The sequence below is a fragment of the Harmonia axyridis genome, chromosome 1 (assembly GCF_914767665.1).
Source record: "Harmonia axyridis chromosome 1, icHarAxyr1.1, whole genome shotgun sequence".
Classification (NCBI taxonomy): Eukaryota; Metazoa; Arthropoda; class Insecta; order Coleoptera; family Coccinellidae; genus Harmonia; species Harmonia axyridis.
In genome coordinates, this window is record NC_059501.1 from 80,235,354 (window position 1) to 80,262,437 (window position 27,084).

Here is a 27,084-nt window from a genome sequence, read left to right on the forward strand (position 1 = left end):
TCACAATAAAATGCAGTGTGCAATAGTTAGGGGATTAATTGTCGGAAATATCGGCTGTAAAGATGGATATCGTCCATTTCCTGTTCGATTCGAACACCAAGATTGCGAAGGCTTCATGGGTGACGTGTTTTTAGAACGTATGCAGATCGAAGTGAGCTATGAGAAACTGTAAATTTCAGGGAGCGATTTCGATACCAATATCCGGATTTGAGCCGCTCACCGTGAAATTGCGGCAGTTAAAACATGGGCGTAAAGTCGTTAAATTTGTTTTCAATTGTGGTCGGATGAGGGCTTTAGTCCTATAGGAATTTTCAGGTGGATTTCGATGAATCCTTGATTACCTTCTATGTAGTATATAGTTTCACCAAAATACGTCCTTTTTCACAGAAACAAAATAGACTTGGTGATAAAAACTTGGTGTTATATTTTCAAATTGGCGTTAAAAGTATTGCTCTATGATATTTGACCCAGAACCTTTCTGTGGTATGGGTAAATGTACCTACAAGAAAGAGTTTCAGGAGAAGGAGTAATACTCTGGAGGAATCTTCCTGGGTTGGATCATTCCAAAAAGTTTCTCCTAAACTGTGATTCTGTGAGATCTAAGAGGTATCTGGATTTTACATAGGTGTACAACTTTGCTTCTGACGTTTTTTTCCGAAATTCGAGGCCATTTTTCGTTTCCAGTCATAATGCGATGCAGAAATCCCTTCCGTATTTGCCTTCCAAGCAGCGTTTCACAAGCAAAAAAACGCCATTCAATATCTCTCGGCTTCAACTTGTACGGAACCCAATTTCCTTGGTTCTTAATCATTCCCATGACTTTCATGCGTTTTGAAATGGCTTGTTGCGTTACTCCAAATGATTCTACCAATTCCTGTTGCGTTTGACACGAGACTTGATCAAGTAATGCCTCCAATTATGCATTTTCGAAAATCTTCTCACTTCCACCGTCATGCTGGTAATCGTCGTCAAAATCACTTTTTTTGAAGAGTTGAAACCAATCTTCTTAAAATAATAAAGTAAGATTAGCTGTTAAGTCCAATAGAGGTATCCACAACAAGAAATCAGCAATTTAATGAACTTTTCCCACTAACTAGGTAAATAAAAAATACCAAGAAAGGAAAACCAACCTGTAGGAAATATTTGAATAAATAACAATTTCAATTTTTTGTATTCTCAAAAATATCAACATAATGACATCAACACGTTATATTGTTGAAATACTTTGATGACCAAAACATTCTCTAATTCAACAATTAATTCGCTTTAGCAAATTCTTGGATTATGGCAATCATAAGGAACCAAAATCATAAACAAAAATACACTTTCAATTCTCATGAAACATGAAACCTCTGGAACATTTCCAAATAATCCAAATATTTTAACAAAACAACAAAAGCGAAGGAAATTTCGATTGATTCATCAACCAAATCACGGATGGCATGAATTTGTAAGTGCTTCAATTAATTTCGCACAATTAATGAAGAAGTTCCCCAGGAAACTAATGAAGGTTTGTTCATTCAATATTCAGCATTAGCCAGGAATAAATCGATATTGAATTCATTCAGGATGCAATTAGCCTGGAAAAACACATTTCAACTGCTTACTGATCTTATATGACGCTAAAGCCTCTAACGCGATATGGTTTTGGTTAAAAATGTATTTTTCATCTGATTGTTAGCATATTCAGTTGCCCTGACAACAGAAATACGTCAACGAAAGTATGGTTGTCACTGAATCACGGAAGTAGATACACCTTACACCATAGACAACTTCCCTGAACTGATCGCTCTATCATTTGGTCTAATTTTGCCTGAAACGGTTAGGTCCGACTGATTGATGACGAATTCGTCTTCATATTTTGATTGTGTCTATCCGTCCGCCATTGGTAAGCACGATAACTATCGGACTGGAAGACTTAAGGCCGGTATTATAAGGATAACCGACGGTTCAACCGTTGCTTCAACTACCAAACTCTTTTATAGAAATACGGAATTTAGTAAAAAACCCAAACCAACGTCGTATCTTCGCTGATTGGTTCCTTGAAATTCATCCAAATGATCATGATTTTCATCGAAAAATTATCAGTGATGAAGCCCATTTTCATCTCCGAGGCTAATTGTCGCATTTGAGTCTCGGAAAATCCAAGAATGATTGTTGAAAAGCCTCTTCATCCTTAACGTGTCTTTGTTTGGTCGAATTTTCAGGCTGGTAGTGTGCTATGGACCTTACTTTGTCGAAAATGATGCTGGTGCAACTGTTATGGTGAATGGATTGCGCTACCGAGCTATGATTAATGATTTTATGATTGGAATTGGAAGATATTGATGTGGACGAGAATTATTTTCGACAAAATGGCAAGTTGGCATGTAACAATCGCAATTTTGCAAGGAACGCTGCTAGTCATCAGAATTGGTCACATTTAGACTATTTTCTTGTGGGACACGTGTTTATAAGGTCTCTCCCAATACTCCACAACCGATTCAAGATCTTAAAGATATAATTCGTGAACTTATCGAGAACATACAGCCGCAAATTGCAAATTGGTCATGAAAATTTTCATGTAAATCTGCAACTGTAGCGGCCATTCGACTGATATCGTCTTCCATCGTTAATAACATACCTTCCTCTTTACCATGAAATAAATATCTATTATTTCTCTTAAAAAATGCTCGTTTCTTTTCAATATCAAAATGAAAACTCTTATTTGAAAACCCTATATTGAGATGTGTAATAACAATTTCGAGTTTAATGCAAAATTCCATGTTAATCAACGTTAATCCAAGAAGAATATAGAACAAAAATTCTCAATATTTTCGGTAATCGTTATCATAAAACTGACGATGTTCAGATTTTGCATGTAAATATAAAATCTAAATGACAAACTGCCTACAATAAAGTGTAGAGAGCGTCATCAGAACCATTCAAACTTTATGCAGAATGCAAAAAAATTAAGAAAAAAACTGACATGGAGTCAGTTTTTGTTGATTTATACGCCAATTATTGATGAATGGGCGCTCGAAAGCTGAACTCATGACTACTTCATTATTTTCTCCATTTTATAAAAGAAAATAGGGAATAATACTTATTGCATTCGAAAATCCTATCCTTTCATCTAATCAACTAGCTGAAAAAGCAATACATTTCTAAATAAGCAACTGGCTTGTAATCAGCTTCGTTCCCTTGCATAAGGCAAGCATCATCGATTTCTACAGCGTTCGATGAAAAATTGTGAATTTCTAATAGCATAATATTTGATGGCTAACAGACAATTTTTCAATTCCAAAAAAAGTACCTCCTCGAGCGGGACTCGGACCCGCAACTTCCGAATCACTAGTTCAGTGCTCTTACCAACTGAGCCAACAAGGAAGTTGAAAGTTCCAACCTTATATCGAAGAAGCGTTCCTCCCGGAATTTGGGGTTCGAGTCCCGCTCGAAGAGGTACTCTTTCCGAAATTAAAAAATTTTCCATAAGCCATCAAATATTGTGCTATTATAATAAATGTCATACAGTTACCACTTTTTCTAATTGTGGATTTCGTCGATTTATGCGCCAATTATTGATGACTTTACGTCATTGTTTTCTCAATTTTATAAATGAAAATGGAAAAGAATACCTCGAAAATCCTATCCTTTCATCTAATCAATTAGCCGAAAAAACAATACATTCCTAAATAAGCAACTGGCTTGCAAAAATCGTTGCAGAAGCTAAAAAAAAACAAAAACATCAACTTCCTTCCCTTGCATAAGACACCCATCGTCGATTTCTACAGCGTACGACGAAAAATTGTGGATTTCTCAAGCCAAGTATCAAACTACCAATTATCCGATTTCAATAATTACATAGGTAGTTCGAAGAACCACGTAAAAACGTCGTCCCACTACAGATGAATAACTAACGCTAGTTGCCTTGGCTAAGACCAGAAAAATGTGGGCACATAAGACGCCGAATCTGAAAGTCAAATTTCGCATTATGCCTATGCCTACTTGATGCGAGCAGGTGTTGTTGGAGGTATAACTCCCGAAGAACCAAGAGTCTCATAGGTATAAATATTAATCAGCACATGTCAAATGTCATTGCATTTACAATATTAAATATCCTTTTACGTTACGTGGCGGACACTTGGGAGACCGCATACAGTTATTTCTGGCATATAACTCACGTGATGTACTGGCAACTAAACGTTCTTTGACGTGTTCTTGAAGGTATTGAATTGTTCTCGGGGGAACTATGGATTTTATCGGTTTGTATTGACAGAATTTTTACCTGAAGAAGAAGAAAATTCGATGTAATACTGTCAGAGTCATAGAATTATATACTACCTTTCCCAAAGGTAGTGGTTCACCTTATTATACTGTAAAATTATTGTTATTTTTTTTCTAAAAACGTTTCTAGATGGAGCTGTAGCACTTCAAAGTTGAGCTGAATTTCATTTATTTTTTCCGGAAATGTTGCGGCCTCATGAAATATGGTATGACTCGTGTTACATGGAAGCTCTGACTACTACTGTGAACATACATAGGCGACTACTTTGCTTCCGCCCTTTTTTTCCGAAATTCCAGGATTTATTGCAAAAAACTGATTATACATTTATGATTCAAAGTATTGTTCATCGCTGGCCACTACTTTCTCCCATCTTTCGGGCAACGTACGAATCCCGCGTTGAAAAAACTGGTCATCTTTTGAAGCGGTCCACGAATCGATCCAATTTTTACTTATTCATAAGACCGGAAGTGCTTGCCAGCCGTTCCGTGTGCCATTGATCGAAACAAGTAATAGTCTGAGAGGGCAACGTTTGGAGAATACGGCGGATGGTGTAGGACTTCCTATTTGAACATTTCCAAGTATGTCTTGACCACTTTCGCAGCAAGAGGTCAAGCATTGTCATGCTGTAAAATCACTTAGTCTCTCGTTGTATTGTGAACTGTGATTGCGGAATTTTCATCACTTTTTATTGAATTTTAACAATTTCAATTCATTGTTGAATCCTGTATCCTTCCGTTTTCAATGAGAACGTATTTTTACTTGTCAAATGATGACAGCTTCAAAAGCTTCTCAGACGTCGGGTTATTCAAAATGAAACTTTTCTTTGGAAAATTCTCCATAAACAAAAGTAATCGTGGAATAAATCATAAGTTATCAGATTTACCGAACCTAACCTAACCTAACCTAAATATCAAAGACCAGAGACACAGATATTCTCCTGCATTTCCGAACCGAAATCCAACCTTGAGTCTTTTCGCCAAAAAAAAAATGTCCCTCGGATTCCAGCAATGCCTCAAACGTTCATATAACCCAGTATTCGACGTGCGGCTGATTTATAACATCAGATCCCCCTGGCCTCACTTCTGCTACGGGTTTGAAGTTTCTCTGAATTGCTAATTTGAATTTAAGCGACTTACCAACAGCGACTGAATTATTTAAGAGATTTTGGAATCGTGGATTTTTCAGATAGAAGAGGAGAGCGGTGACATGCAAGATGCAGTTAGTTAGCAACTATTGGCCGCCAGATGTCAGCACGGTAGCGGGTGACAGCAACAGCTAATATATGTCCGAGATAGCCGGGACAGCGGTGCAGGGGTGGAGTAGCAGGAAGTTCATAATTCTCCATAAGGTTTTGAAGAAGATAATGTGAATTGGGGACATATTAGATATTCGTGGATTTCCAGATAACAAAGCTTTGGACGCGAATGAGTAGTTCATAACTTTATGGAAAATTGTGAAAATATGACGCGTTCGATTCACTAAGATCATTCGATAGGGCTTTCCCTACCAATTTTAAGGTGCACTTTCTCTCAGACTGTGTTTTATCTCGAGATAACTGATGAAATCTTCAGTATGGCAACTAAGTGGTGCCTGCCATATTCACCTTCTATATTCATAGGGGAGATTGATGACTTTGCCGCAAAACGATTGAGTTTATGTATAGAGTAATAAACGTAGATAGAGGAAGTATACGCAATTTTCACACATGTGAAAATTGCCCAACATGGTAAGATTACGTTGTCGGATTGTGATATATTTTCAAATCCACAATTTTGCTATATCGTTATGAGTGTATATTATATTGAATGAAATATATTTATTTGAGTGATTCCTGATTAAATATGCAAATTTTAAAATTTTGGAATTCGATATTTTTCCTAATTGTCGAATTTATAATAAGCAGATTTTTTTTCTGTATCTACCCACTGAAATCCAAGGTTTGGCAACTATTGCTTTCCTAGTGTCATCGGTTGTTTCACGTTGTTTTGCGCGCTTGAAGTTTGTTTTCTGAATTTCTCACATATTTGGGTATTTATTTCAATATATTCTGAGTTGATATGAAACGTTGATTCACTTTGGACATTAGAAGTGCGTTCTATGTGGAAAAACTCGCGAATTAAGCGAAATATCGCATCACTGATATGTTTTCATTTCCGCGCGCTCCATGTCACATTTGATAGTTTATGTTGGGGACAAAATTTAATTACCTGGAAATGACATATGTTTATTATTCTGAGTTCTGAAGAGCTATTCAGAATGCATCTTTAAGTAAGACCTTTGAGGAAAATGGTGACGGCAATCTTATGAATGGAGAAATAATAAACAAGTAGGAAGAGATCTTGTACCAGGTGGAAAAATGTAAACTTGGATATCTTGGTCATATTATGAGAAATGCGGAGAGGTATCGAGTTCTACAACTTATGAATCCAGGGAAAATTTCAGGGAAAAAAAATCATTGGACGACGAAGAATATCGTGGTTGAAGAATTTGCAAGTTTGGTTCAACTTCAACAACCAAAGAACTATTTCGGGCAGCAGTTGATAAGGTCTGGATCACCATTATGTTAGCCAAAATCCAAAGTGGATAGGCACCAAAAGAAGAAGATGGTGGATGCGCAGTATTATTATGCTCATTATACCGTGGTTAAATTCTGGAAAATTTCGAATTTCTGACGCGTTGTTTAAAAGGGGCCTCAACTATCCTTCATTTGGTATGTGCTTAGTGGTTTGGCAAGACTTGCTCGAGCTGAATGTCGTAAGTGCACCATCTTTCATTACGGTGGTATGCTCGAGATCGCTGCTTAACTCTTCAGTTAGGCAATCCAACGATCTCTGCCTGAGACACCATCGGGAAGAGGTGACTCTGCTGCAACGCGGCGGTTCCCTTAAACCCGTTGGGGCCGCATTAAAGTGTGGCGCGACACCCGTAACGCCACCTCTCGGGTACAGAGTCACTACAGGAGAATTGATTAATCAATTTTCGTAATAGATGAAATACAAATTCTTTATTTTCATTTGAAACGGCTAACAAAACTTTTGTTCTCTTCTCGAATAAGACTATTGGGTGGACCCATTTCAAGCAGACAGAAAGAGAACTTTTTTAGGGGTAGATGACACCTGAGTACGGACCTGGTGTCGGCACCATGGCTTAGCTGTCTAGAGCGGTATGCGATCGCTCGCGACCATAACTTGCAAACTGCCATCTGACCACGCACTATCTACATATACATATACAGGCACCGACCACAAATCCATATACTTTGAACCGCACCAACATTGCTTACAAGATCAACTTTGTTTCACTCTACCGCATTTATTGTGCGCTCCGCTCTGTACAGGCTAAACATTATTACCCTATTAAGTTAAACTCGACCAAAAATGCCTATCAACTCAGTCACCTTGTGGGTAAATAAGCGCTGAATTGACATCCATGTACCTTAGTACCATGGGGCTCAGTACTAAGCTTGGGAGTGAAATACTCGGATGCTTCACTGTAGGATGGAGATTGCGGAAGTTGAGCAACTAAATTTTTCAATGAAATGAGAAAAATTGGTTTCAAACTAACGAGAGTGATCTAAAGATCTAATTTTTATATTCATTCTTTGGAAAACTTCAGAACTAGATGATTAAGAAATGCCTTTCAAAAGTTCAACCATTCCTTATTTTCCTATAAAGGGATCCTCAAGTCTACTACTCTTCTGATTTCCCTTGATGCCTCACTATTTTTTGATGAATGCGCATGAATGAGTTTTCGATGAATACTTCGCATCCACCAATTTTATGAAATGAGTACTATTTCTTCGTCAGCATATGATTTAGTGGCTTTTGCTTTACATAAATATGCTTTTCATCATATGATTGAATTCAACTCGTGAACACAAATCGAAAAATATTGAAGATGTTTATCGTCAGAGAAAAAAAAGAACAAATACTATTTAATGCATAGATGTCATGTCAGACTCAGAGGTTAGTTGTCAGTTTGACGTATATAACCTATAAAATATTCTAATCTAGAATAAACAAAAGCACTTTATTATTTATTGAAGTATTCTACTGGAATATAAGAAGAAAAGTTTGATATATTAATTTCTAATATGGCTCACTATAAGGGAGCAGCCAGCGAGGCTGGCAGAGCAATGCACCTTATGAAAAAAAGGGAGAAGGAAATGCAAGATTTGGAAATAAGAAAAAAGAAAATCGAGGATGATTTGAAGATAAATAATATTGAATCGAAATTTGCTGCACATTACGATGCCGTAGAACAACAACTCAAGGTAAATTATTCTTTTCAGAAGTCTGTTAATAATTTTGATCTCTTTCGATGGGACTAATTTCCATATTTTTAGAGCTCAACCATTGGTTTGGTTACTTTGGATGAAATGAAAGCAAAACAGCAAAATATACTCAAGGAACGAGAACAGAAATTGGCCCTCAAACAAGCAGAAAAAGAAAAAGAGAAGTTGAGAAAGCTTCAAGCTAAGGAAGCTGAAAGGAATAAACGCAAAAAACAGGTAAATAGCAACTCAAACTCATAGTAAATTGATTGATTGAGTTTCCTTTATTTCATCCCACTTTCTTAAACAACTCCGATTCCAATTTATAGATCAAACTCTTGTCATTTGATTTGGAAGATGATGATGGAGACGAAGACGATAACAGCGAGGAAGAAACTAACGAAGAAGAGAAAGATGAAGAAAGTAACGAAGTGCTGAAAGATGAAGAAACAAATGAAGCAAAAAGAAAATCTTGGAAGAATACTGAGGATGAATCTAGAACATGGAAAAAAGTAAGAAAGGATCCAACTGTTGATACGAGTTTTTTACCTGACCGTGAAAGAGAAGAAGCTGAAAACCGATTAAGGGAAGAATTGAGGCAACAGTGGGTAGAACAACAAAAAAAATTGAAAGAGGAAGAAATTGAAGTGACATTCAGTTATTGGGATGGTTCAGGTCACAGAAGAACAGTGCGAGTTAAGAAAGGTAAAGTCTCTGTCAGACATCGAAAATAAACTATCGTCTTTGAAATGACGTGGAAATTTTTTTATACTTACTATAATTCTGTCCTTTTTTACAGGTAACTCAATCTACCAGTTTCTTCAAAGAGCATTGGAATTGTTAAGAAAGGAATTCATGGAACTGAAAACTGTCAGAGCTGATCAACTGATGTATGTTAAAGAAGATCTGATACTTCCACATCATCAGACTTTTTACGATTTCATTGTGACAAAAGTAAGTTATTACATACCAATGTATCAAACAAATATTTGGTACTATAATTGATTTGAAAAACATAACCTATATTTTGCAACTTGACATCTATTGTTAAAGTCACATAACCTCTGAAAAATTACTTTTCCTAACATCTACTGTCAGATAATATGGTAACCATGTCACCCATATCGCTAACAGATTGTACGTCCTACATGGTTTCCTGAATTTGTCATTTCATTTTTTGAGGATTTCCCTTATTTTTGATAGTTATTTGTAAGAGAGACAAATCCAACAAATTGAAAATCTTAAAAATAGATCGAGCTGAACTTGAGTTATGAACTAAACTAACTTTGTCTTATATATGAGATTCATTATGATATTTTTGAACAACTATTTATTTTTATAGGCTAGAGGAAAAAGTGGTCCATTATTCCAGTTTGATGTCCATGACGATGTAAGATTGTTGAATGATGCATCAATTGAAAAAGAAGATTCACACGCCGGTAAAGTTCTACTTAGAAGTTGGTATGAGAGAAATAAGCACATTTTTCCTGCTAATAGGTGGGAACCCTATGACCCTACAAAATCTTATGAGAAATACACAATATCTGATAAAAATAAGTGAGGTTCTCAGTAAACTCTAGAAATGATTATTGTTGTTCCGCATTCACTCATTGAGTATTATAATTCGTTAAATAGAATAGAGGAGATTCTATGAAATAAGATGTTTCAATCAGTTTTAAGAACTTAACATTTCATGAACTGAATGTAGTTGTATCTCTTGAGTTTGTGCAGATTCTTGAATAAATATTTTTATTGTTCTGAGTTATTTTCCATTCAAACCATAATATTTTTTTCCTATAAATTGGATCTAATTCCTGTTCTTTCAAAATGATGGAAGGACTTTAGAAACTTAAAATAAAATTTATTCAAATAAACAAAAATCTCAATATACAAAATATCACATAAGCAAAATTATCATTAACAACATTAGAACCATCCTTTACATGTTTATCACTGTCAATTTCATTTTCTCTGTCATCAGGAACTTCTGTTGTATTTTTCTCTTTTTCTTCCTCTTGAATCTCACTTTGAGTTTCTTGTACAGACTTGTTTATACTTCTCATAAGTAAAAAGTTTGAATATGTGTCAGTCTGTTCAGTGTTGGCGCAGTCCCCTAGAAAATCGTCTGTATCTATGGACCAAACCATTACACCAGCCAGTTTTTTCTGCATAGCAAATTTAACCTTTTCTCTGAGAGATCTTTCGTTGTCGTAGGTCAATACTTTATTTCCATTTACGGCATATGGAGTATGTGTATCACTGTCCCAGTATGTAGTCCAGCCTGCAGTTTTGTTGTTCAGTTCTAAACAGATCTAGAAGAAGAAAGACATAATGATATTGTTGTAATTGGAACACGCACCTATGTAAAAGAAATTCAATTCAATGAAATCATTTTCAAGATAATGCTACCTTGATACCTAGTTAAAAGGGAGACACATTCATATTTTGGCAGTTCAAATGATCATCCCTGAAGTCCTGTAGGACTGTCAGCTATGATAGTCGTTTATAAAATGGTTGGTATAACTTTCATTTCATACTTTCGTTTTTATAATCGAGGTTTGAAAGTTAAGCATTTGTGTTTGTACCCTACTTACATGTTGAATATACAAGGTGCGGCACGGAGGGCGGACGTTTTTCAGATGGGCATAACTTTCCCCCACTGAGGACGAGAGAAGTGGGTTAGGTGCCGTTAGACTCGTGTGTTCCTAGCATTTATTTACCAGTTGCGAATTTTTCATATGGATCTTCGCTTTCACCCCTACAAATTGGCCATTGTGCAACAGTTACACCCCGGAGATTATGCACAACGAATGAACTTCGCACGTGAGATGGAAGCACTGATCGATCAAAATGAGAACCTCATTTTGTTCATGAGTGACGAAGCCCACTTTCACCTCAACGGCATGGTTAACCGGCAGAATTGCCGTTATTGGGCTAATGAAAATCCGCAACACTTACACGAAAGACCGCTGCACAGCCCAAAAGTTGGCCTCCCCGGTCCCCAGATTTATCCATATGCGATTTTTTTCTTATGGGGACACCTCAAGGCTAGAGTATACGAGACCAAGCCCCGAACTCTGGACGAATTGAAAAGGGCTATTCGCGTGGAAGTTGCCCAAGTTGAGAGAGCGATGTTGGAGAGAGTCTACGCGAACTTCCAAGAGCGCCTCCAGCACTGCATCACCGATTTCGGCCACCACATGCCTGATGTGATTTTCCACACTTGACTGTCTCAAATGCTATTTCCTTGAGAATCTGATTCCGTCAATAAATGTGTTTTTGAGTAAAAATTAACGCTTTTATTATTTTTTTAAAACCATCCATCCTCCGTGCCGCACCCTGTACAATAATATAAAATCTATAATGTGAACTCATTTAAAGAATAATGAATACTCTTATATCATTTTTGACTGCCATGGCCATAATTATCTCCCGATCTATATCTCCTATTCAGAATATTCGGGACCTTATTGGGAGAACATTGACAGCATTATACCAAAAATTGCAACTCTTTACCCGTGTTTAGGGTCTGTACCAATAAATATTATCAATACTTCAACAAACCTCATTGAAGCCCATAAATCCATTCTCTCTCGTAAAAGGTCCTTGGAATCCAATACTGGTTGCAGGCATGCCAAGTTTGACTTTTTTCTTTGGGTTGGGCGCTAAAGTCTTCTCTAGGAGGAAAGTCCTACCGTATAGGGGCAAGCCTAGGACTAGTTTATTAGGTGGCGCTCCTAGTTTTAGCATGTAGTCAATCGAGTACTCCTGAAATGTCAATAATTTCAAGTAAAATCGCAGTTAAATGAAATTATTTTATTCTTAATTCTACCCAGTCCAAACGGCGATATATACCTACACGCCAAAAAGAATTTGGTAGTTCTTTTCAACTGTCCCCATGGCGACCGAAGAAAATATAATTGTGTTTTTCTACGCCTCTATACAGAAAATTATAGAATTTGTGTCTATTCAAACACTGTGCAAGTGCAACGTAAAACTGTGCGATTTACTTTATCGAAAACAGAGAGCACGATCAACAACCAATACGGTAACATCTGTAAAGTAAATCGCTCGGCGAATAACTAATAAGATAAAACCTATAGTAGTTGCTATGGAAACAAATTAATATAACAGCCCGCGTAGCTGATAACCTTTAACGTTTCTTAATTGTCTCGATTTGCCACCAATTTTTGGATTTGCCTAAGTTTTTATGGAAATGAATGCGATCTTAGCAAAAGTACAGTACATAAATCTAGTTGTAAGGCAATTACACACTTCTTGAATTTTTTTATAGGTAGATATTTGATAGTTCATGTTGGAGACAAAAATCTCTTACTGAAAATGACGTACATATGCTTCATCTATATGTTCTTTACAGGTAATCTAAATTAAATTATTTTCTACGCTCATGGTCGGATAAAAACTGATATCAATAAAATGGGCATTTTTTAACATTAACGCAAAAAAAGTGGAATTTATCCTGGTGATAATTCTCGAATGTCCCAGTCTAATTGAAACTTCCACAACCCCTACTTTTTTTTATAACCTGGCCTTTTCTAACTTCCCGTCAGCGTTTCCATTCAATTAACCTTACCACACTGAGTACGTCATCACTTTTAAGGGGGGCGTTGGCCCCAGTTTTCTGGTCCCAGGCACCGTGATAATCGTAGCACATCATGTGTATGAAATCTAGATAGGCGGCCAGTCCTTCCACGTCGTAGGCAACGTCTATGGTGTCCTTTCCTGCCCCAAAGGCCGCAGTCAGCAGTAAATTGTGCTTCTTGAATTCCGCTTTCAGTTCCTGCGACATAAAAATGCGATTTGTGGTGGAAAATTTTTAGGGTCACTGTGTGTGATGATAAAGGTCGACACGCGCACGGTGATTTGTACGATGTTATTTTTTTGGGCCTTATTATTTTCTGATTGATTGAAATATACAGGGAGTTCATTACGTATAACTGAAAATTTTTTTAACTCAAACTACCTCACCTATGAACAATACTTGTATAGAGCTTGAAAAATGCTCTCGCAATTCATAAAGACATTTTGAAACTATCTTCTCACGGTACCTTATATACAATTGCAAATAGAAACTATACCAATCTTATTTATCCTTTCAGAACCAGTTGACTTACTTAGGTACATTTTAAATCTTCGAAGTTGAGCCAATCTACGTAACTACGTACACTAGATGAAAGATAATAATCATTCGCTTCATATTTACTCATCTTGAAAATTTCAGGTACAAATAAGACAGAGCAGAAAAAGCACTTGACAACTCTGACTTGCAAGCGATGTGAATAACGTGAACTAAAGAAGAGCTGTAGAGTGTTGAAATCTCCGATGTAGTTAATATAGGTTTTACGGCTCTAGCATGGAGAACTATTGAATGCCTTCTTTGCATTGATTTTCTTTGATTTTTTTGGGAATATAAATCAATGCATCCGAGAAAGTCCATATAATAATATTTTTTCGCGAAACACGAAAAATAACCAAAGTGGTTTTGTTTTATTTTTAATCGCAAATTAAAAATTGAAATGGTTTTTTACGCTAGAACTTGTCAATTCATCCTACGTGATTGGTCGTTGATGAAGTGGCTCCGGGTGCACGTATCTAGAGAAAAGAACAGAAAAAATTTTCTGGCAGATTTTCAATAATTGTTGAGACTTCAAAAACGATGCGTATTTACGTTGTTTTAGATTTCAGTGGAATTTTAGATATAAAATTTGATTTATTGGCCAGAATTTTGGTTAGGAATCCGAGAAGGAGTTGTATATTCAGGTTAATGTATTTTAATATTGTTGTTCATTTGCCCAAAGTACATCTCTTGCGATTGTGACATTACGAAGAACAACATCCCTTGGGATTGAAATATCGCAAAGAATAAAATCCCTTGAGATTTAGAACAACAGAAACCTCCCTTGCGATTGGAAAATTACAGAGAAATAGGTACCTTTCTTGGGATTAGAAAATTACAAGGGGAAACCTCCCTTGGGGAAGGAAATTGAATCAGAAGTTTCCGGCGTTATAAAATCAACTTTGCCGGATGGAATTGAAGTACCATAGTTTGACTCAGTTGAGATTAATTTTTAACTGGCCACTTCGAAGCCAGGATCTTTATCTCTCTCTCTCTCTCTCTCTCTCTCTCTCTCTTCTTATTTTCGTTGAGTTAAGTTTATATATTTTGCAATTTACAATCCGCCAAGTAGGTACCAGATTTACACTAGCAGGTAATTTTTTTTTGGCGAACCAGTAGAATATTTCAATCAAAGTAGTAGAGAAATGAAAACACCATAGGTGTAGCACTACTTCAAATTTAGGGAGCGAATGATCGTTCTACCTTAAGTGAACTCGGAAGCAAAGTAAAAAAAATTGAAACATTGTATTGGTGAACTTTTTAACATTAACAATGAGACTCCCCACAGGCGTAACGACGGCGACGGTGGGTTATTGGGGACATAACTCATATTATAAGAAAAAAATTGTAGGTATGAATAATTTAAAAAAAAATTAAAATTTAAAAATTTTGCATTTTCAAAGTGGGGGTAATCCCCGCCCCCCATAAGTCAATTCTAGTTATGCCACTGAAACTCCCTGTATTTGGAACGGATTTGCTCTTCCGTGAGAAAGTTGAAAAAGTGATGAGCAATTTAAAATAATAACCTTCACTAATAGCAGGAAGTTGTCTTTGTCACTTGGACTTCCTCCACGTTTTGCTGGAAATTCCCAATCCAAATCCAAACCATCAAAGTTGTATTTCCTGAAAAATAAAATTAATGTAGTCTCCTCTTCGCATAAAAGCTGATATTATTATTCTATAAACTTATACAGAACAAAAATTCATCGAGATCTTGGTAGATTTTTGAAAATGTGGACGTGGGTATTTATCATGAGAGTTACGATTTACGCTCGGCAGATGTCGCTGCAAGCAACGTAATTCTATTGATTCTAAGTAAGGATTGTATATTTGGGATTAGAAATTTCATTTTTTCAGTCTATAATGTAGCAAAATACCTCTTACTTGACAAAATTGAGGGCGTTTGTCACGAATCTCCTTCTCCTTTTTTCAGCGCTGACAAGACGGGAATAGTTGGTGGATCCTTCATTCCATCCTCCGATAGCAACGGTTACTTTCACGTGAGGAAAGGTCTTTTTCAGTTTCGTTATTCTTTGGAAGCCACCTTTTCCGTAATCTTCTGTTAGATCTTGCCAAGGATCTATAAAAATGAAAAAAAACATAAAAAAATATCTTAGAAGAAGTTTTCTATTGTAGTTATGGTAGATTTGTAAATCTGTAATAAATATGAAATATTCTCGACATAAAACACATTGACTAGGTTACACTATAATTTGTAGTCTTTTACAAACAGTACGAACTTAACTTTGTCATTATAAAACTTGGTACAATAAAACTAAATTTCTCCTAAATGAATTTTAATAAACAGCCAAGAGTTGTCCATTATTAATGCATAAGTACTATAGAAAATGCAAGTTTATAATCTGAAATTCCCTTTACTAATCCTTTTGAATACAATACCTGAAGCTTAATATCGATAATATTTAAGTGTATGTGTGATATTCAAAAATTTTGAATATCTTGAGGAAGGAGTAAAATATATTTTTGAAGGAAAACATTTTCATTTAAGTTCTATTTCATACGAAAATTCCATTTCTTGTTTCATTTTATATTCTGTCCTTATCATATCTTTCTGATTCTTTGTGATTCATAACAACTCATTGGTTTTTACGTCAAAGTAAAGTGGTTGGAATTCCAAAAAAATTAACATATCTGATATACCTAAATGGGAAATGTGTTTAGCCTTGGAATCAGTACTGATTAGAAAAAAGATAACAAAATTTTTAGAAGTATTCAAATTCTAAAACGTGAGTAATATTGAACAAATTCGTCAGTGCATCATCTTATCTCTCAAATTTAAACTTTTTGTTTTGAGATTCATTCATTACTCATTATCGAATCAAAGCAAGATTGGTGAAGCATTTTATAGAAGGTAGAGGTCAAAATAAAAAACAACTCGAGATACAAAACTAGATGACCATGACAATCTGTGGCCTTTACTTTTTTCTTTTTATTATTCCAATGTTGTATCGTTTGTCATCGATCGAATCTTCTAGTTGGATTAAGGATTAAATAAACAACTCGAAGGAAGACTTATCAGAATTTTGGTTTATTGTTTTTACTTTTTACTACTTAGGTACCAACTGAAATCGTTTACGAAAGGAGCTTTGAACCCTCTGACATTTCGGAGCATTCAATTTGGATTCTGTAAAAGCCCAAAATCATTTCTTCCGGAGTTTTTTGGAAATTACATACCTGCCAGTTTTTATTATAAATTGAGTGAAAATGTTGTTTTGAATTAATTTTTCAGATTTGATATGAAGTCCTATTCGAAGGATTTGAATCAGTTCAGAGGACGACTTCTTCAAAAATAGCCACAAAAAAATCCAGAGCACTGATATACCGGGTGATCCACTAAAACAGACTAGGCGAATATTTCGTATGAGTTTATTTACAGTTTATGACTAAAACGCCAAGACAAGTCAATTTTTGTTTAGTGGGGGTGGGGGACATTTTGTGATAACAAATTCTTCCTGAGGGAGAGGTTACCTTTCAAAATCTTAAATAGTAGGAAAGCTCGAGAGAATAATAATTGTGGAGGTTTTCTTTTCTGAAGGTTATTTCTAGAGGAGGTTTAATTTTTACTTATCTGCTATCTGGAAACTGTCACTTCCAACCTTTGACATTTGACAAGTAAAAACTACGCCATTAAGCAAAATGAAATGAAACATGCTTCAACAACGCATTGAAATTGTTAAAATTAACTGCAAAATGGTGAAAATAGTTAAACTGGTGGAAAAATTCAAGCTGTTGGGACAAGGTTGTGATGTGAAGAATCGGAACCGTGTACGTCGCTCAAGAAAAACTGAGAATATTGTTTTAGTAGCCCGTAGTATTGACGCGAACCTAGGTTTATCGATTCCTTGTCGATCTTGGCAATAAGGCATTCTACAATCGACATTACACCGTTTTTTACAAAAAGACTTAGGTTCAGAAGAACTCAAACCAGCAACCAGCAACGTCGTATTTTCATTAGGATTTTCATCTTCAGTGATGAGGCCCATTTTCACCTTGAAGGCTACGTTAATAAGCAGAATTGTCTATTTGGGGCTCGGAAAATCCATCCTCAACGTGTCACTGTTTGGTGTGGTTTTTGGGCTAGTGGTGAGACCTTACTCATTCGAAAATGATGCTGGTGCAACTGCTACGGTAAAGGGATTGCACTACCAAGCTGTGGCTTATGATTTTTATGGACATAATTGAAGATGTAAACGACGTTTATTTTCAACAAGACGGAGCTACGTGCCATACAAGCAACGAAAAAAGTGCAATTTTCCAATAAAAGTTTCCTGACCGTGTTATTTTTCGAAGAGGTGATCATAATTTGGCCACTGAGAATCTGTGATTTAACACAATTAGACTTTTTTCTAGAAAATGTGATGCCAATACTCCACAATTGATTCAAGACTTTGAGGATGGAATTCGTGGAGTCTTAGAGGACATACAGCCGCAAATATGAGAATTGGTCAAGGAAAATATCATGAAAAGGGTATGGTGCTGCAACCTTAGCCGTGACAGCCATCTGGCTGATATCGTTTTCAATAGTTAATTCGTTAGTGCCACACTCTTCACAATTAAATAAAAATCCAATGATTTATCTTCATTAAAATATACTCATCGTTTTCTTTCCAATATCAAAATAAAACCTCTCGTGGGAAAAGCCTTTTTTTATGGATATGCTGAAAATTTTGTTTCGTATTGAACTCATTTATGATCTGTTTTTACTCAGTAATCGAAATTGTATTCACTGTTTCAATCAATATTTGTAGCAATGATCAAAAAATCAATCTTAACAATTATTAAACAGCGAGAAGTGTATCTCATAATGATACAGAATTTCGAAGAAAATTCTGAAAGAGTGTTTTCACCAACAGACGGTTGGATGGTCTCATTACTCTTCATTTAAATTAAAATAGTCCATTACATTGTGACATATTCAATTTGAAATCTGAAACCATAGAATACCATATGGTACGACAAAAACTCTACCTTTACTCCATGTATATCCAACGCTCACATTGACCCTGGAGTTGCATTATTACACTGTGACTTTCTGATCTCGAATTTAATTATAAACCTGCCAAATGCGTTTGAACAACGGCCTGGAGCCGGTGTCTATGCCCGGAAGAAATTATAACCTACCTAGGGGTTTCGGGCTGTCTTCTATTACGTCCAATCCCACGAAGGAGTAAATGATGTGGGTGCATAAGCTGGGATCTAGGTGCTCTATTGTGAAGGAGCCTCGGTCCGGCCTATACACTGACCAGGTTCCAAGATAGCAGACGACTAGTTTATTGTGAGAAGGACCTGTGGAAAGATTTGTAATTATTGATTGGAAATTTCAAAACAGAGTGTTCTTTGAGTAGGAGAGACTGGGGACGGTTGGAATATTTTTTACAAATTAGTTTGTAAAAAATTTGTGATTAACATTTTCCAATCCATTTATGTCTGACTGAAATTTAAGGACTTCGCTTGAACGGTTAGCAATATTTAATAACTGAAAATGGAAATTTCAACCTTGATTATGAGTTCTTGAAATGTTTGGTGCAAAGTGTCTCAAACCCCCCTATACATGGGAGGTTTGATACACTAAAAGGGAGGATTGATACAATAAGAAATAAAAGGTACAAGCAATAATAAGAAGTCAATATTTTATTATCATAACACTTACTAATTCCTACATAATTCGCAAGTAAACATTTTTATTCTACTACTGACACTTGCACAGGCTGAATAGCACTCCATTTGATGAAGATGATGATTCAGCTTGCATCTACTGCAAGTCATTACTTTCAGCGTTCGTTAGAAGATGGATTATTTCATTTTCGTCCTCGGGATCCAAGTGATCAAACACACTTTTTTTGTTTTTGCATTTCTGCTTAAAACTTTTCTTTTGAGGTGAGATTTACTGTATCAATCCTCCCCAGAAGACAAATTTTGAAAAAATAGGACGTGAACATATTATGATATTCGATTGAAGATCTGTACTACTGGCGTCTATGTTCTAAATGAAATGCGCATCAAAAATAAAGTCATGAATTTCGTTAGTTTTTGTTGATGAAGAGATACAGCCTTACGTTTGTTATGCAAATTCTAACATAGAATATGTAGAAAACACATTTCGAACTTAAAAACTCTTGTTCGTGACGCGATCGTTGTTAGATTTTAACTGACACTTTTTCCACAGCGTTTGAGCTTTCGTCATTCATGCGCCAATTGCGAACATGTAGGCTACAGAACTGTATACAGGGGGGTGTATACTTGTAAAAGAGCCAAACTTCAAGGGGAGATCTTACAAGTTATTCGCAATTAAAAATCTACAGTTATCCTAGTAGCCTCATCAAATTTAAACACATTCATCTGGAAACGGCAATAATTTTGCTATAAGATAAGAAGTTCATTGTGCCAAAAAATTCCTATTACCCACAGCTGTGGTAAGCAGAAGAATATCACGATTCTGAAGTGAACAAAATCAGTCATATTTTTCAATGGTTTTATCAATGGAAAATTATTATTTACTCTGTAGTATTCACGTCCATGTTTAAAATTGAGCAATTTATCACAGGAATTTGGACACAATAAATGAATAATCAACTATAACTTATCAATTATTAATTACGGACATGTTTTCTTTTTAGCAAAAATACCTCATTTTGTGTGCTTTCGAATGACATATTAAGAAAACAACGGAAAGTTAAAATAATTATAAGTTTATAGATGAAGGACCTCGGTCGATGGCCTATCGATTCTTATCAATAAAGAACTTGTTGTTGTTGTAATAAGTTCATTTCACATTGTATATCAAAAGATTCACAAAATCAAGTTTTATGTATTTCCAGTAAATATGTAAAAGTAGTGACCAGCTATGAACAATACTTTGAATCAATAAGGTATAACCAGTTTCTTACAATAAAACCCTGAATTTCGGAAAAAACGGCGAAAGCAAAGTTGTACGCCTAGTTAATTTTTGGTCATTGTTGTAATAATTGAATTTCTGGACCAACATTTAAATCAAACTTGAAGGTGAATTATCTCACATTGTAATAATTCACTATCAATAGGGATAATATTAAATATTGTGTTATTCTTAAAAATTTCCAATACAGAATATTTGAGATGAAATAGGAGAACTGTTATATTCTGTACAAGTACAACGTATGTCAATCATGCTTTGATTACTTAACACAACTTTCACATATGACCACACTGTTATCCATAATAGGGCTTATTGTGATGACTACAATGAATTAGGTGTAACATCATTAATGCCAAGTTCGATGTTTATTTATTCTATTCGAAGACCTGTCAGAAGGTGTTGAACAACTTCTCGAAGACAAATTTACAGTTCCTCCATCTTCATTGCACCTTCATACACTATACTTAACGCATATGACAGATGGCAATATTTTTGTTCTTCAAATGTACCTGTTTTGCCGGAAGTTAACCAAACTTGTACCAAATCTTTGATTATAGTTTTAAAGATGTGGTGCATTCTCAGAGTAGGTAATAAATATAGATAGAGGGAGCATACGTCATTTTCAGTAAGCAAATTTTGTCCCTAACATGAACTATCAAATTTGACATGAAGCGCGCGAAAATGAAAACATATCAGTGATATGATATTTAACTCAATTCCCGAGTTTCTCCACAAAGAACGCACTTTTTATGTCCCATAGTGAATCAACGTTTCATATTAATTAATAAATACCTTAATATATCAGAAACTCAGGAAACAAACTTCAAGCGCGCTAAACGATGTGAAACAATCGATGACACTAGGAGAGTAAAAGTTGCCAAACGTTGGATCTCAGCAGGTAGATACAGAAAATAATAAATATTTTGCTTATTATAAATTCGATAATTAGGAAAAATATCGGATTCCAAATATTCAATTTGCATATTTAATCGGGAATCACTCAAATAAATATATTTCATTCAATATAATATACATTCATAACGATATAGTAAAATTGTGGATTTGAAAATATATCACAATCCGACAACTTAATCTAACCATGTTGGAGACATGTAAAATTGCGTATACTTCTCTATCTATGTTTATTACTCTATGGGTGCATTCAAAAAGTGACAGGATAATTGAATATTTCTGTTTTGACAGGGACAATAACCAATATGAAAGTTTCGTGAAACGTGCTATAAGAGGTTTAACCTCTTCAATTGAAATTCTGAACAGTTCTCAACCATTATATCATTGACCTGTTTTGATAAGAGTGTTCCCATCAAGCGGTCATATTCTGTAGATGACGATAACCCACAATATCGTCGAGATTCTAATGAAACCAGTCGACACCTACGCAGCAAAGTCACTGTCTTCAAATCTTGTAATTTAACAGCGCTCAAAGGAGTCGAACAAGTTTTCTTGGACCTTATGGTCCTCAATCAGGTTGTTTATTGTGGGATACGAAATTCTTGCGGTGACTTTCCATCTGGTCGACCGATGAAGTTGCGAATTGCATTCGAAGTAAAAGGGACAAATTTCTGGAATATATTTAACATTATTAATTCATTAATTGGATAATAATGGAGAATATTGAGTCATTGGAAGTCATTGGAGTTCGTTAAATTCAACTTTCAAATATATAAAACTAATTTCGTTTATGGAATTTTGGGTTAAGTCCAAACACACGTCGAGATTTTTGTACATTGAAAATATTTGGTAAACGCGTCATCATGCTCCTGACTTCACTTCAGTGCTCTCCTCTTTTTTTTTAAGTGTTGAAGAAAATGGCTTTCATTTTCAACTACTATCTATTCTTCTTGTGTTGTAAGAGATAAGAAGAAGTAATATGGAAATACATTTGTGTGAAAACTGTAGTGCTTCCTCATAAACATGAATAAAAGGAAACAGGCCACAAGTTCATAAAGATAACACTATGAAGTATCATTTTAACGATCATAATGCCCAGGTTTAAAACTAAAATTATATGAGTTATGAATGTGATGGTGCTACCATGATGGCAGCTTCCATTGCAGATATTTAGACGAAGAGTATATTCATTGACAAAAACAATAACGTCGACTTAAAATGATATATACTAGCTGCAATTACAATTCCAGTAAAATTATAACTTGTATATACATATAGCGTTGCAAGCTTGCTTCTAAGAGAGTTATTTGATTTATGTTGAACATTAAGCGTATTCATTGTAGAAGTGCATAATTTGAGGGAGTTGAAACTAGAAGTTAGGATGTATATTCGAAACAATATAATTAATTTACATTTACAAACATAATAATTGAATGATTTTCTATAATAAATCTTAATTCATCGCCACTTCCTTGATTCAGGTCAATTTAGACCTTTCTTTCCTTGAATGGAAATTTGTGTTAATTCGCCAAGTTTTCAAGTTTCTTTGAATGGAAGAATTTTTTGTCGAAAACTCTTAAGAATTTTGGGCTAGGACGATGACTCAAATTTTGACGGAATTCACAGCGCATAAGCTCAAATTATTTTTGACTCTACAGGCTGGTTCGGAAGTGGTGCAACACGATACCATCTCGCTTTTTAAATGAGAATGCCGAATTTTTATATCATACTCATAATTCCCATGAAATTCTAATGTCGAGATACCCCACTTGTCATCATTTATCAATGAATCATACTTTTTGACGTAAGCCACTTGTGTTGAAAAATTTCATGGATATCATAGTTTAAACTAGAGATCATATCTTGAAAACTGTTCAAGATAATTGTACGGCGATTTTTTTTTATTGAATTTCCTAGAAGTTTGCAAATCTTCTGCAAATTCACGGATGACTCTACAGGTGGTCTGAAAGACACTGCAGTTATTAAGAAATGAAACTTCATTCAGAAGGCGTGCTCTAATTTTTTTCCTGTCGATTGTCTTGTGATCAGTTAATACTTACTAATAATAATATCCATTAAAGATGAGTTAAATAAAATGAATCATCGAAATATCAAATGTGGAAACAATCGTTTGGACAAAATGAGTAGGAGACCACGTGAAAAAACAGAAACACTGAATTCTAGTAGGGAGTTCGAAATGACTGCATATTTGCAGTTGAAAAAGTCTCATCAATATTTATCGCTTATATGATCTGCTCAGATTTCTGGGTATATTAAAGCAGAAATCTACTACTTCTCTGTGAAATAACGGTTCATGGGAAATTTATTGAAATAAAAACAATGAACAGCAAGCGCGCAAAAGCCAGTGTTTTTCTTTCATTTAATTTTGTACTTGACATACATTTTCACATCTTTGTTTCTCACTAAAATTCTTCAATCAAACTATAGAAGTTTGTTTTTATTATTTATAGAGCTCTAATTTGAGCCCACGACTTCGAGTTCGTGAACACTATAATTTGATGACGATAATTTTATTCCGATCCTAATGATTTTAAGATAAAAACTTGCTAGAATCTGAGCTCAATCTTTCTGTCGCAACTGGAAAAATAATCTATTCAGTATTTTTGAAGATAATCGTGTACATACACACAAACGCATGGAAAGAAAGTTTATAAAATGCCTTTTCATTGTCTATCTACAAATTTTCAGTGTAAAATTTGGTGAAAAACAGTTTTTTTTTGCAGTTAAAGGTTGTGCGAATTTTGAATTGTTTATGTGGCAAGCAAACTAGTGAAAGTATATAATCTTTTACACGTTGTATACATCAAGAATAAATTATCAAAGTTCAACTTCTCAATCTCAGCTAAGATTATTCCAATAAAGAATCTTTCATAGTCCAGCATGCCAATACAGAATTACTTCTTTAAAGGTCAATATGTTTCTTCAACCTGTAATTGTTTACTCAACTTTCTAAAAATTCTCTCAATAACGCTCACTAACACCTTGACCGGTCAAGAAATAATATTATACACCTGAAACACTTGCAAAAAAACAGCAGAAACTTGCGAATATAACGTTCCAATTGTCGGAGACACGCTACAGTGCGTTCCAAAAGTGGGACAACAACGGTACCAACTTACCAGAGGCACTTTCGGCCATCCAGCTTCTGGAAGAGGTCAGGGAGATGAGACACAATATCACAAAAAGGTTCATTTTCGCGGTTGGTACTGCTGGAACGACCGGAAGAACTTCACATATTTCACTTTGCGTTAGGTAACGTTATCTTGTTTCTTCGGCGCTGGACTGATCGAAGAAAGGTGACACTTGAGCGTGCTGGGATTACTATGAGAAATATGATAATATACCTTTCACTTTACCGCACCTTTGAGAACAGCTGAGATTGTTGAGAGCGCTGTAACTGGCGGTCTCGGAGGTTTAGCGGTTATTGTTTGAATGTTTGAATTTCCCGCCGTGGTACCCACCGCAAAAGTCTTGAAATGTTTAGTTTTTTTTTAACAATTTTGCTAATTTATTCATAGGCTTCTGATGCTTTTATCTCGATCATATAATGACATCGATTTTATGAATATAGCATGAATGGATACGTTGATATATAAGGTAGCATAAAAAATTGAATTTTACGGTTAATTTCTGAAAGTCCTGTAAAAAATTTTTAGTACCGAATTATATTTTCTAGTACAAAATTCTCAGGCTCCATTTTTTCTCAACACTCGGTTGTTTTATTCATATCGATATCTCTATTTTTGAAAAAACACTCTAGTTTGAAAAAAATAATGTAATAATCCTTTATACAGGGTGTTTCATTGGGAAACGGAAATACTTCAAAGGTGCATAGGTGGCTCCAAGGCGGTTCTGGAAATATCCAATTTATTGGGTCTTACTCTCTTCGTAGCCGAGATACAGGGTGTTTTATGAATGTTGGCCGTTTCTTTCTGAGGCCATATCAAACGAACTACCTGGAATATTTTCTTTATATTTGGCAAATATGTTCCTAATTGAGAGCCCAAACTTATCATGCAAAACCGCCTTGAAATTCTAGGTCCGGGTTAACAAAAAATTATGAATCGTTTGAATCCTCGAAACAACACCCTGTACATCGGAATTTTGAAAATCTGTTTTAATATTCGGAAATTCCACTAAAAACTAAACTGAAACGTGTACTTCAAATTTCGCGCACACAGTTTTACTGCACAAATTTTCAACGTAAAAGTGAAGTTTTTAAGAACTTGGATACCTGAAAGTGGTTTGAAGTGACTTTTAAAAATGAATTATCAAAAATATTGAATCCATAATTATTTCAACATCATTTTGTTATGTAATACCAAGACTTTTGACGATGTATCTATGTGGAATCAAAAGGCGGGAGAACTAACTAAAGGAATAGTTCAGAAATTTCAAAAAACAAACAGAAATTTGTATTTCCAGAATATTCGATGCGTTCAAATAGTACCTGAAATCCTAAAGACTTTTGCATAACGGTCAAACATGTTTTATAGTCCTTTTTTAGTTTTTCTTATAACCTTTTTGTAACTGAATTCAAATAAATACTCTGAACCATCTGTAGAGACTTCAGTATCCTAAGATCAACCTGAAATAAGTTCGAAAAAGCAAGGTTACAAAATGTAATCTCCAAATTGTTAATACCAAATTTCTGGTAGTAAAAACTTGTACTAATTATGATCAACCACCAAACAGTAACGGTAGAAACAGTTCAATACAAATCAGTTCATTGTACTATCATCCAACCAAATCATTTTCTATACCGAGATCCTCGAATGCAGAAACCCTTAAAAATAAGATTACGATAAGGCACAACCTGTAGCACATCTTCCTAATAAAGTTGATGGATTTCGATGTAATCACATCGTAGTGGTCAACGGACGCAATTTATTATTATTTGGTGTATAAATAATGGGATGAAGTTCTGTCATAAATAGTGCATCATCAGGCATGAATGCCCCTCTTGCATGGAAAATGTGGGAGAGGCTTAAGAATACTTCCTGTAGGTAGATTATGAAGACATCTGAGTAATGGGATGAATGTTTCCACCGGAAATTTTCCGAATACATTATTTGATAAGATAGAGTTTGTGGAAGAATATGATGACTAATCAGTATGAATTCTGGTTGGAAAATCTTTGTCTTATAGTTCTTGTGCGCTTTTTCATTTATGTATCAAGCTGAAAAAATATTTAATTTGAATTCAGTATTCAATGGAACTTCACACTCGTTGCGGATGTCTTCATTTCTAGTTTTTGACAGATGTAACCGGCCAATTGGAAAGTCTACGATAGTAATAGTATATAACATTACTAGCAAGGTAAGAGGGTTTTTACTGGCGAATGGAGGATATAATTGACGAGCCGCAGGCGAGTCAGTTACCTCCTTGAGCCAGTAAAACCCGTTACCTTGCGTGTATTGTTTTATATTTTATTTTTTTCTCATTTGTAAAAAGGTTAGATAAATTCCAAAAAAATCTCAATAATTTGTCTCAAATGTCGTAAGCTATCATAGACAAGTCTATGTAAGCTATGGAAGCGTTGCCATGAACATGTCTGT

General features: G+C 35.2%; 2 protein-coding genes across 2 annotated transcripts; one reads left to right on the forward strand and one right to left on the reverse strand.

Annotated features, from left to right (window-relative positions):
• Nucleotides 1-8,254: 8,254 nt before the first annotated feature.
• On the forward strand, nt 8,255-10,297 carry LOC123678336 (protein FAM50 homolog). The gene is made up of 5 exons (XM_045615322.1): nt 8,255-8,540; nt 8,613-8,777; nt 8,870-9,245; nt 9,340-9,494; nt 9,883-10,297. The coding sequence occupies exons 1-5, from the start codon at nt 8,361-8,363 to the stop codon at nt 10,099-10,101; spliced, it is 1,095 nt and encodes a 364-aa protein (XP_045471278.1). The 5' UTR covers nt 8,255-8,360; the 3' UTR covers nt 10,102-10,297.
• An 83-nt stretch (nt 10,298-10,380) lies between these two features.
• Nucleotides 10,381-24,864, reverse strand: LOC123678324 (probable chitinase 2). Its single transcript, XM_045615311.1, has 7 exons — nt 24,646-24,864; nt 18,820-18,984; nt 15,562-15,757; nt 15,204-15,300; nt 13,135-13,341; nt 12,105-12,308; nt 10,381-10,852 (listed from the first exon to the last, which is right to left on the reverse strand). The coding sequence occupies exons 1-7, from the start codon at nt 24,716-24,718 to the stop codon at nt 10,406-10,408; spliced, it is 1,389 nt and encodes a 462-aa protein (XP_045471267.1). The 5' UTR covers nt 24,719-24,864; the 3' UTR covers nt 10,381-10,405.
• Between the last annotated feature and the right edge of the window lie 2,220 nt (nt 24,865-27,084).

Bases quoted from the DNA above. Each gene is read 5' to 3' on its own strand.
- LOC123678336 (XM_045615322.1), top strand. From the start codon at position 8,361: ATGGCTCACTATAAGGGAGCAGCCAGCGAGGCTGGCAGAGCAATGCAC. The intron at 8,778-8,869 runs GTAAATAGCAAC...TCCAATTTATAG, and splicing joins GGAATAAACGCAAAAAACAG to ATCAAACTCTTGTCATTTGA. The intron at 9,246-9,339 runs GTAAAGTCTCTG...CCTTTTTTACAG, and splicing joins AACAGTGCGAGTTAAGAAAG to GTAACTCAATCTACCAGTTT.
- LOC123678324 (XM_045615311.1), bottom strand. From the start codon at position 24,718: ATGAACCTTTTTGTGATATTGTGTCTCATCTCCCTGACCTCTTCCAGA. The intron at 13,342-15,203 runs GTTATTATTTTA...TTTATGTCGCAG, and splicing joins ACTTCCTGCTATTAGTGAAG to GAACTGAAAGCGGAATTCAA. The intron at 12,309-13,134 runs GTAAGGTTAATT...TTGACATTTCAG, and splicing joins GTGATGACGTACTCAGTGTG to GAGTACTCGATTGACTACAT.